General features: G+C 42.8%; 1 protein-coding gene across 2 annotated transcripts in view; it reads right to left on the reverse strand.

The window, feature by feature from the left end:
* Window positions 1-1,814: 1,814 nt before the first annotated feature.
* The window catches only part of LARGE1 (LARGE xylosyl- and glucuronyltransferase 1), a 363,903-nt gene continuing 353,545 nt past the window's right edge, over window positions 1,815-12,172 (reverse strand). For both annotated transcript variants that reach the window (XM_077829159.1, XM_077829168.1), the window contains 2 exons: window positions 9,542-9,737; window positions 1,815-4,426 (listed from right to left, as the gene is read on the reverse strand). In XM_077829159.1, coding sequence (XP_077685285.1) covers window positions 4,229-4,426; window positions 9,542-9,737 — 394 coding nt within the window. In that variant the 3' untranslated portion in view covers window positions 1,815-4,228. The remainder of the gene's footprint in view (window positions 4,427-9,541; window positions 9,738-12,172) is intronic.

Genomic DNA, 12,172 nt, shown 5'->3' on the forward strand with positions numbered 1-12,172 from the left:
CAATGTGAGACGCTTACAGAAAAAATAAGGGAGTTAGAATGCACGGCAGTGGGTGAGGACCTTGAGATAATAGGAATTGCTGAAACAGGGTGGAATGTCAGGAGCCAGTGGGATACAGCCATACCTGTGTATAAACTATCCAGGTTGTAGAGATGGGAGAGGCTCACTATGCTTAAAGGATTCCACAGAATGTAATGAGTTAAAATTTCTGAGGGGAGAGGTCCACAGAGTAGAATGTGCAGGGACATAAACCCCAAATTAGAAGAATACAAATACACTAGTAGGGTTATATTTCTGTCCTCCTGACCAGGAAAAGGATATTAGGTAAATAATGTATAGGGAGATTAGAGAGGCAACTAAGCCTAATAAAACAGTAATAAATGGACAGCTTCAACTACCCACACATGAGCTGAGCAAATGTCATAAAACAAAAAGTTTCAAGAACCTATTTCTCAACACCTTGAATGACTGCTTCTTGGAACTGCTATTTCTAGAACACACAAGAGGAGAAGCTTGCACCCTAAATAACCCTTGCACTCTGCTGCACCCTAAATAACATACAGGAGCTGGTTCAAGAAGTAACTATAGTTGACCTAGTCAGTAGTAGTGACTATGGTATAATTCAGTTCAGCATCCTTTGGGGAGGAATCACATCAAAAACTAGTATGGTGACACTTGACTGTGAAAAGCAGGATTTAAAAAGAAGCAGGTCAAAAATGTCCGAAATCAAAATTAAAATCCTTAGACTCAGCATGGAGGATACTTATGCTCAGAGACTCACAGAAGGCATGGATACCCCTAAACAAATAAAAAAAGGAAGAGGACATGAAAATAAAAGTATGATTAAATGGTAAGTTTCAAGACAAATGGGAAATCAAAACTTGGTTGAAAGAACTATAAAACTTAAGATGGAAACCAGGAGGGCTCAAAGGGAATTTGAAGAGCAAATAGCCATAGGTATAAAAACAAATTTGCTCCATCTGCCAGAAGCAGAAAACCTGCAGTAACTGTTGGGTCCTCTGGATGGTCAGGGAGCAATTAACGGCTATAATGACACTGTCATGAATTCAATACCTTCTTTGCATCAATCTTCTCCACAAAGGACATTGCAGAGATATCTATCCCAGAGACTCACTCTTTCCAGGAAATAAAGATAAGGAAATGTCGTAGACTAAGGTGTCAAAAGAGAAGGGGCTGGAAAAAAAAATCTATACGTTAAAGAGCATTACGTTTCCAGGCTGAGAAGGTATTCATCAGAGAGTTCAGAAGGACTCAACAAATGAAGCAACCAAGCTGCTAATATAAACATGCAATCTCTCATTAGAATCCGCTACTGTAGCAGGGGACTGGAGGGCAGCACGTACATTTTTTTAAAATGATGCCAGAGGGTAATCCTGGGAATTAAACAGCAGTCAGCCTTACTTCAGTACCAGGGAACTTGATTGAGAGTCTCATACAAAACAGAATTAGAACACACCTTGATGACTATGACAATACAAATAAACCAGCACAGCTCCTATAAAGAAAACCTGTGACACTCTAATCTATTAGAAGAGTCTGAGCCGCTCATCTTACACCAGCCAATGTATCTGAGCCTAAAACGGGGGTGTCAGAATTTGCTGCCAGTACGCGCCAGCAACAAATTACTACTTGCCCCACTCCCACCCCCCCACCAGAAGGGGGAGCAGGGACAGAATTGTGGCTAATGATGCTAATGGCATGGCACAACAAGGCACCTCCCCTTGCTATGGGTTGTGTCCTTGTGGTACAATCTAACCCATAACTAGCACTGCAGGAGAATGGTGTTCCCCCTGTCCCCAGGCATCATTGTGAAACAAAGAAGAAATTAACATCCAGCACTTAACTAGTGCCATAGAACAGCTTTAGTTATACAGCGGGACCGACTAGGAATTTCAAGAAGGTAAATCAGCACTTCACACCACTGGACTACTTAGGCCTTGTCTACACTAGAAAATTAGGTTAGTTTAACTACGTTGGTTAGGTGTGTGAAATATTCACACTCCTGAGCAGCACTGTTAAGCTGACCTAAGTCCCCGTATACACAGCCCTAGGCTGACAGAAGAATTCTTCCATTGACCTAGCTGCCGCCTCTCAGGGAGGTGGATTACCTAGGCCAATGGAAGAACACCTCCCGTCAGCATAGGTAGTGTTTACACTGCAGCGTTTTAAGTGTAGACATACCCTTAGGAACAGATTCTGCCACCCTTACTCCTGGTGAAGAATCACTGGGACTATTTGTGAAGTATTGCACTACTCAGTTTGAGAAAGGATGGCACATTAACAATGAGGGAGGGAGGGGTTGTTTTATAAATATGCCTTTGCTAGGGCTTAACTCCTCACAAGTTTTTAGGTGACCCATTAAGTACAGGAGAAAAGCAATTTGGAAAAGTAGGAAGCGATAGATTCTTACACAGTCCACATCCACAGGGGAAAATGTAACAACTACATCCAGACTCCCTCCTGGTCTTATTTTTTGTCTCAAAGAAGTTGCTTTTTTCTTTTGCTGTTCTTTTCTTAAATGTTTGTATGATTAACCAAAATTTGTATTGTAATCACCTGGCTTACTTGTGTTTTGAAGTTGCTGTAAATAAACCCCTCAAAAAGTAGCTGTTTAGAAAGAAAATCAAGATCTAGCATGGTGAGGTGGGGAGGAAGATTCAATGACTGGAAAATAGAATAAAATAATGAGCACAATGAAGTGTGGATCCATTATATAGTCTAGGCAGCAATGTCTGTAAGTACTGTTCTACATGGTCTGGAATAGGAAGAGGGACACACTTCTCACTTTAGTCAATTCTGCTTTCTCTAGTAACATTGCAAGCGAATACAAATAGCCCAGCTAAGGGCAGTGCATTAAACCTCATCTCCTCATCCCATGTAAACACAACATTAATACTGAAGAATAAAGGAAATGGTAAAAAGTCCAGTGTCTTGGTTTTAGTATGTGTTTTGCTTGTTAGGTTTCTTGTCCATCCTCCAAAATATCTCTACGCACACTGAGGTTGTGAACTGGACCACCCCACATTCAAGCAAACACTCACACTTAGATTCCCAACACATTCTCTTCTCCCCCTCAAATGGGGAGTTCATGCCTCAGAGTTTTGCTCCTTTTATTATAAACTCCTTTAACGAAGTAGTTCTGAGAGCTTGTAGCAGGCAGCTTGATAGCACTGAGGCTACTGGGCTCTGTTGCCATGCTCATATTTCCCTGTTCAGCGACAAAGTCCACTTAAAGCCCAAGGCCCAATGCCTTCACAAGTGGGCGTGCACTGAAAGAGCCCATGGGTCAATATCCCCCAGTAGAAAATACATCCCAGGGAAAAATTCAATTCTTGCCTTTAAAATGGTAACCATGCTAAAACATGGCCATTTATTTCACTAGACACATGTGAATGAATTGCTCAGGGGAACACATGCCTTACACTGACAGGTTCCTTCACATTCTGGTAGAGGCACCAATCTTTTTTACTGGACCGCTAGAACTGGGGATGGACAAGCTGAATGAAGGCCAAAATTTCCTTTTAAAAGGGAAGGAGTGGATTTTGTGGCTGGGGCGGGGAGGTTTCCAGATCATACAGAATTAACTTGAGGATCAATCACCAACTGATCCCATGGATATGCCTCAGCCTATAGCACACCTTCTCTATAGTGGGATATGATATATGCTTCCCCTTCATTTTCAAGGCTATTTCAAATCTTGCCCTTCATTAGAATAGTCATCCGTATCAAGAGGGGAAATGCAAAATTTCACAAGTGAAAGTTCCCCTTTTAGAGCAGTGTGGGTTTAAAATTCACAGGACAGTGACCCGAAGATCTTCCTTTACAGATAAAAAGCATGTAGAATTATTAAATAGCAACATTAAATCCTATTTTCTGGATATCTGTCTTTGCTCAACTGTTTTGAGAACAGAAAACATATTCCTGTCCCACCCCCGCTCCGCACCGTTTGTGATATGATGGGTGCATGGCTGGCCCCTCTTATTCACACCTTGCGAATGCTAACGCTGAAAGCCTGGCGGGCAGGGGTGGAAGGGAGGTGGCTAATGAGCACAGTCTGAAGACATATCGCTTCAAATCTCTACTGTTAGAACTGTTGGGTATGATATAAAAACAAAAAGTGTCTCAGTTCCAAGTTAAAAGACTGGGCCCCAAACGTTAAGTGGCTCCTCCCTTGAGTGTCTGTTTCCCGTAAACAGGCTCCGTCGTGCTAGCTGTTGTTCTCTGCCGTGAGATATTTGAGGGCTGCAAAACCATAGCGGCGTGACATATCCTGCTGGAACTCCTCCTTCAGGGTCTTCAGACAGATGCGGTATTGCTTGTTGGAGCGGAACTTGGTGATGTCGAAGCTGGGAGCATGCGGCATATGGATCATATAGGCATTGGGCAGCACTATGAATTCATACTCCTGGAAAAGGAAGACACCAGCAGTGAGAGGCAGTTCCAAGATCTCTCTCTTTCTCTCTCTCATGTCTTTGCTAAGGCAAAGAAGTTGGTGCAGTGTAAATCTCAGGGGAAGAGCAAATCCATACAGATTTGTTTAACCAACCTCCTTTTTCTTTTAAAAGTTTTATTATGCATATGAAAGACATTAGACCGACCTTCCATTTCAAAAAATGTTTACACCCAGGTAAGCCAAAATATTAGGGGAGCAGTACTAGAGCGATGTCTACCTCACTAGCCTTTGCCAGCAGAGGTATGTTGGTCAGAAGTCTGCAGAGGTGTGATTTGTGACTGACAGAGCTGCGCTGGCAAAAGCCCCTGGCACAGATGCACTTGTACTGGCAAGACTTCGCTTTTGCCCGTCTAGCTTCTTTTGCGTGGAGGTGGGTGGGGTGGGGTGGGGGGCAGCACTGGAATAAGCTAGACCAGCAAAAATGCAGTTTTGCTGATATAAGCTACGTCCACACTAACAGCACTTTACAGATACAGTAGATTGGTATAGTTATACCAGCAATGCCTTCCACGTGTACCCCTGTCTTGAAAAATCTGCCTTTACGGGAGAATCTGATACATATCATAGGTCAAATGCAAAACATGGTTTAATAATTCATATGCTTAAGAGGGTTTTATTAAATGTTTTCAGACCTTATGAAGATTAACTTTGCGCTCAAAGAATTTCCTTTGCATGCAAAGTGTGAACTTTAACTACTCCTCTGCAGGTCTTTCAACCATTTCTGTGGTTGTTATGCCTCATTAACAGAACCTCTCCAGGAGTGGGTTCTCTCTACATAGACAATATGAGAAATGGGAGAAAGACACGGCCAGTGCAACTTTCCCAGGTACTTTTACACTTGAGCTGGGAGGTGTGATTCCCAGCTCCCACAGATGCACCTGCACTAGCTTGCTAAAATTAGCACTGTAGCCGGGGTAATGGCTCAGGCTGGCCACTGGTGTATGTTCTCAGCGGGCCCAGGTGGGTACGTACACAGGTGGCTAGCCCGAGTTACTGCCTGTATTACCCTGGCTATGCTGCTATTTTTAGCATGCTAGCTTAAGCTAGAGTGGGTACATCTATGCCCATATTTAGCACAAATGTAAATATACTCCTGGAGCACCTGTACTCTGCCTTCTCTGAGAAGTCATTTCTGGGAGGCTTCCACAGCTTCCCATGGGTTGTGATGAAAACTCAAGTCACTTGCAAATCTAGGAGCCTATGAAGAGGCAATGAATGTTCCTAGCAGGTTTACTACAACAAATGTATTCTCCCCGTAAATATGTCTCATAACAAAAGCCCGTAAATTGGAGGAGACTTGAAACTCCTGGGTTATATCTCTTCACTGCAGTCCCCAAATTTCATCATAGGAAGCTCTGAGCAGCGTTTCTAAGAAGTGCCTAAGTATTTTAGGAGAATAAGTCTTTGCTTGTATTTTGTAACCGGACCCCTATCACTTCACAGATTATGAGGTTAGAAGAGGCCACTGTGATCATCAAGTCTGACCTCCTGTATAACACAGATCACAGAAATTCCCTGAATTAATTCCTGTTTAAACTAGAGCATGTTTTTCTGGAAAACATCAATCTTGATTTAAAAGTTTCCAGTGATGGAGATTTCACCACAACCTTTTGTAAATTGTTCCAGTGGTTAATTACCCTCACTTTTAAAAATGTATGCCTTATTCCTAATCTGAATTTGTCTAACTTCAACTTCCTGCCACTGGATCTTGTTATACCTTTGCTAGATTATCAAGAGCACATTATTAAAGTTTTATTGCCCAAGCAGGTGCTTATAAACTGTGATCAAGTCACCCCTTAACCTTCTCTTTAATAAATGAAATGGGTAAAGCTCCTTGAGTCTAACACTGTAAGTTTTCCAATCCTTTAATTGTTCTCATGACTATTCTCTGAACCCTCTCCAATCCAGCAACAACCTTCTTGAATTGTGAACACCAGAACTGGACACAGTATTCCAGTAGCAGTCACATCAGTGACAAATACAGAAGTAATAGAACCCCTTACTTCTACTTGAGATTCCCCTGTTTATAAATCCAAGATCACATTAGCCCTTTTGGCCAGAGTCACACTGGGAGCTCATGTTCAGCTGATTATCTATCCCCATGCCACCAAGTTCTTTTCAGAATGACTGTTTCTCAGGACAGATTCTCCCACCCTGTAAAAAGTGTGCAATTCTTTGTTCCTACATGTATAGCTTTACATGTAGCGGTATTAAAATGCATATAGTGTCTTTGAGTGCAGTTGACCAAGTGATCCAGATTTCTCTCTATCAGCAACTGGTTCTCTTCATTATTTACCACTTCCCCATTCTTCGTGTCAGCTGCAAACTTTATCAATGATTTTATGTTCTCTTTCATGTCATTGATAGAACTGTTAAATAGCTCAGGACCAAGAACTGATCCCTTTGGCAACCCCTCTAAAAATTTGATGATGATTCTCCGATTACAGTTACATTTTGAGACCTGTCAGTCAGTTTTTAATCCACTTAATGTGTGCCATGTTAATTTTGTATCAATATAGTTTCGTAATCAAAATGTCAAGTGGTACCAAGTCAAATAATTTACATAATGGTAATAGTGTTGATGTAATATACTTAGACTTATCATACCACTTATAATCTCATCAAAAAAGGTATCTAGTTAGACAGAATCTATTTTCCATAAAACCATGTAGATTGGCATTAATTACATTAGCCTTCTTTAATTCTTTATTAATCAAGTCCAGTTTCAGCCATTCTATCATTTTTCCTGGACTGATGTCAAGCTGACAGGCCTATAATTTCCTGGGTCATCCCATTTACCTATTTATAATATTGGCACAAGATTAGCTTTCTTCCAGTTGTCTGCTTGTGTCTTTAAACTGTAAGTCCTTCAGGGCAGGAACTGTCTCTCTTCTGTGTTTGTAGAGACCAGCACAATGGGGTGGCCATCCCCTTCCCAATTGGGGCCTTTGGGGGCTACCAATATATATATATATAAAATATTATTATACTTTTGAAAGCGGCTGAGAGAGGGGCTGCTAACTGGCTAGGTCCAGGAGTCATTGGAAGGCCAGGGAAAGTACCTTAGAGCTTGTCCCTAGAGCAAGGAGAATCCCCTTCAGAAAAAAATCCCACCTGCAGGAACCTCACACTCTAACTACAAGTTTGTAAGCCCTTAGGAGCAGAGTCTGTCACTAGCTATATATCTGTACAGACCCCAGCACCATGGGCATGTGGTGCTTCCAGAATAATTATAATTATTTCCATCCTGTCTGCCATTTTGACGGGCTATAGCAGCATAGGCCCTCTGTGATGGAGTCTCACATGCAGGCCTCCTGATAGGTGCTGGACTTGCTAAAAGGCACTGAAATCTTTCCCTGAGCTGGGAGGTGACTCTGCCAGCTGAGGCTAGAATACTGAAGCAGCTGCTTAGGCAAAGACCTAATCAATGGGAGTGGCACCTCAAATGCAGTAGAAAGCTTCATGGGTGTCCAGCACTATTCCCCCACCCCCCTTGGGGAGAGGATATTGCTGAGAGGCCTGGTCAGTCTTATCCCACTCCCTAAATCCCCTGCTGATGAGCTGAGGGCTGATAAGCAGTCGGCAATGGCAGGTGGGGGTGGGAAGAAGGATCAAAGTACAAAAAAAGAGGGGATAGGGATCCCCTAACTGAGGCCTAGCCAAGAGAGCAAAGCTCTTTGAGGAAAACCCTCTATAGGCTCTCTTTAGAGGGGAGTGTGTCAAGGAGCTGTCTCCATTGCAAGGAAGAGAGACTAATGGGAAGTACTGCAGTCTCAGCCCCGATATAGGGAAAGCCCTGGTTCCAGAAGTTCCTGGCAGAGCTGCCTCAGTGAACTACTGGGTAGCCCAGTAATTCCAAGTTTCCTCCAGGATGACAGATTCTCGATAGGAGAATAGTCCAGTCTCTCAGCCATTATAAACAAAACATCTTTTAAATATTAGTGTGTTTGGAGGCTGGAGGAGCAAGGAAACACATCCCCAGAGACAGTTCCATCTCAATGACCATTTAAAAGAACGATGCTACAATCTCCTTTGAAAGAGCTTCCACTTTCCTTTGTATGACGCTGTACGTTGGCTGAATGCCGCTGCACAAATAAGCGTGAAGCTGTGAGTGCTTTAGGAGAGCTACAACTGGAACTGTAAACCCGCTTACACAGATTAGCAGATAATACATCATTACATTGATATTCTCCACAACTGAAGTTTCACTGGTCAGTGTTTGAAAAGTGCATTGTAAAATTAAAGTGTTATGCAACGCTAAGTATTATTATTAGGATAATATAGTAGACACTATATTTATTTGGTTAATAAACATGTTTTTCCCTCTATAGCTGAGAATACCCCCATTGGGAATATCCTTATGGAACATAAAGGGCCTGATTGCGGCCCAGCCAATGTGACTGTGCAGAGGTGTAAGCAGGGGTATAAACGTCCCCCTCAATGCACACACAGAGACGTGCATACATGGACACACCCATCCCTGCACAGTCTCCCTGCCCCTCAGCTGCAGGCACGATGGGGAAAGCAGGGGTTGCATGCCTTGTACTCTACCCCTCATAGAGTGGCCAACACAAATGAGCCAGTGTATGTTAGTAAGTACCTGCTAATGATCAGGGTCAGTAGTCCAGGAGGAAGTGGGGAACAGGGGAAGGAAATGTGCCTCTCTGAGATGACAGACTCCTCTTAGATTTGATAAATCAATTAAATGAGGCACAACTTTTAATGCTCAGCCAATACTAAACAAGGGTTTTCTCTCTTAGATGAAAGTAACCAGTTACAGAATCCAGTATGGCTAGCTGAATAATTTGGTGACATGGAATCTGAATCCACTTCCACAGTATAAGGGTTTCATACAAAAACCATATCCCTGCCTCTGGAAATTTCCGCTACATGCATTTGACGAAGTGGGTATTCACCCACGAAAGCTTATGCTCCAATACGTCTGTTCGTCTATAAGGTGCCACAGGATTCTTTGCTGCTTTTACAGATCCAGACTAACACGGCTACCCCTCTGTTATAAAAACCATGCATCTCACTAAGAATCTCATTAAGAAGAGGTCTCCTCACCTGTGCATCCAGTTCCATTATGTGAGCTACTTTGTTCCAGCCGAATCCTACAAACCTTCTGTCATACTCCGGGCAGTCCCGCCTCACAACAACATATGGCTCAAAGTCTGCTTCCCACTCAACTTGGTAAGGTGTGGTGGCTGTCCGCCATTTGGCAAAGTTCGTTGGTGCATGCCCTTTCGTCCAGACGTGATACCTTGAATATACATAACTTGCATGGGCGTGGGGGAACAGTGAAATAAGACACATCTTGGTAAAACTGCACAACATTAGCTTTGAGATGGAACCCTTGAAAATGAGGACATTAGCTGTACAGTCCGCTATTATTTTTAGGACATATTATAGGCAACTCAATACACTATAACCATTTCTGAAGCATTCTCCAATATAGGAACTCTTCATTTAAAGCTGTCCTGGTTAACGCTGTTTTGTTGCGACCTTGCTGATCAAGTAGGGAGCATGCTCGTTTAAAGTTGTGCAATGCTCCCTTATAATGTTGTTTGGCAGCCGCCTGCTTTGTCCACTGCTTGCAGGAAGAGCACCCGGTTGGAGCTAGCTGGTGGGGGCTTGGAACCAGGGTGGACCGGCAGCCCCCCATCAGCTCCCCGCTCCCCTAAGTTCCCTGTGCGGCAGCCGCCCATCAGGCTACCAATTGCTGGCAGTTCAGCTGTCCCTCCCCCCACTGCCATGTGCGGCTCCTGCCCTCTGCCTTGGAGCTGCTCCCCGAACCTCCTGCTTGCTGGGGGGGGGGGGAGGAGAGCGGGGCTAATGTCAGGGTGTCCCCCTCCCCCTTTCTCCTGCACCCCCGCTTACCCCATCTCCATAGGACGGGGGGGGGGGGGACACACAGGACAGGACTCAGGACAGAGGGAGCTTCTTGGCAGCAGCTGTGGTCTCAGCTTGCTGATTAACTTAAGAGTGGGTCAGCTTACTTAAAGGGGAAATGCGCATTCCCCCCCCCCCCCACACACATACACACACAGTGTGTGTCTCTATCTACCATGCTGTCTCCCCTCCCTCCATTCCTGCTACCTGGTAGAGTGTGATGCTTCATTAACAACAAGTTAACCCCTTGAGGCTCAGCCAATTGCTAGTTCATCATTTAGCAGTAAGGCATTCCCTGGGAAATATCCCACCCTCTGACGTCACCACCTCAACCAAGCTTCACAATCATCATTGCTGTGTACAGTATTGTTTGTTTAAAACTTATACTGTGTGTGTGTATGTATATATATACACACACACACACACACACACACAATATAGTCTTTTGTCTGGCAAAAAAATTTTCCCCCTGGAACCTAACCCCCCCGCTATTTACATTAATTCTTTTGGGGAAATTGGATTCACTTAACATCGTTTTGCTTAAAGTCACATTTTTCAGGAACATAACTACAATGTTAAGTGAGGAGTTACTGTACTTCCATGTGCTTGGTGCTTATACATACCAGGCTGATGAAGTTAACTGACAAAAAGACAATTATCAAAAGGGCTATCCATGACTGATACTGAGAAACAATAATTATGGAAAACACAAGGGATGCATCTACACTACAAAATTTGATATCCATTTCCCAGCAATGGTGCGGTGCCATCAATGCTGGAAAATAGGTATGTAATTGTGTAGTTCATTTAAAGCTCTTGAAAGTTGGCTATTACAGTTCCACGATGATGAGAATTATATATTTTATATTTACATTTTATGTTGTGCAAGAGACACCTGGAGCTCTGGACAAGTGCCTCTTTTTTATTATTACTGTAAGAACCCAAATAAATAATTCCACTAATACGTAAAAGCCTAGATAAATGCTCTCCATGATACTACAGATATCATTTTATCCAACATGATTCTATGTAAGACCATCAATTCAATTTATAAGAAAGGATCCTTTAATATTTTGTTAATCTTATTTATGTCACGGCAGGTCTCTTCCAAGCACAGCTTGAATTCACCCCACTAACACAAGGAGCAATGATTCTCTTGCCCTTTTACTCTTCTTACACTTTTCCAGAAATCGCTGAGACAGGCTCTTGCTGCAGAATCATGGATTAAATCAAGAAAAAAACATAAGGCAGGTGATCTGTATTGTAGTATTTTGAGATTTATAACAGAGGAGCAAAACAAACATGCAGTTGGGCAATATAAGGCACCTTGACTTCAAGGGGACAGACAACTTGTGCGTAAAGTGAAACATGTGCGTAACTATTTGCAGGTTTAGGGCCTAGATCCTAATATTTTGATCTCAGAGGTCTGGATAACATTACAAACTATGAAGAACCAGGAACACAGAGGTAAAAATTACAGCCTCAGAGTTTACATTTTGGGTGTATCTTATTGTTTATAGTACCTAGAGAAACCGAAAGAAGCTAAAGTTCACTTTCTCTCTTCATCCTGGAATAGATCAGTGCAGGAGGGAAATGGCTATCAGGAAATTATTTACTATACAGTAACTGATGTTCTTTTAAGATGTGAAGGTTTCACTTTTATATGTTGTTGTTGTTATTATTATCATCATCATAGTTAAACAGGTTGCATCACTTCAATGAGACTGGCTAACTAGTAGCACAGAGCCATTCAACTCTAAGTCACTGGTTTGACTTTCCAGGCTGCGAGAGATCAAAACCTTTACC

The sequence above is a fragment of the Eretmochelys imbricata genome, chromosome 1 (genome assembly GCF_965152235.1).
Source record: "Eretmochelys imbricata isolate rEreImb1 chromosome 1, rEreImb1.hap1, whole genome shotgun sequence".
In the NCBI taxonomy this organism is placed as follows: Eukaryota; Metazoa; Chordata; order Testudines; family Cheloniidae; genus Eretmochelys; species Eretmochelys imbricata.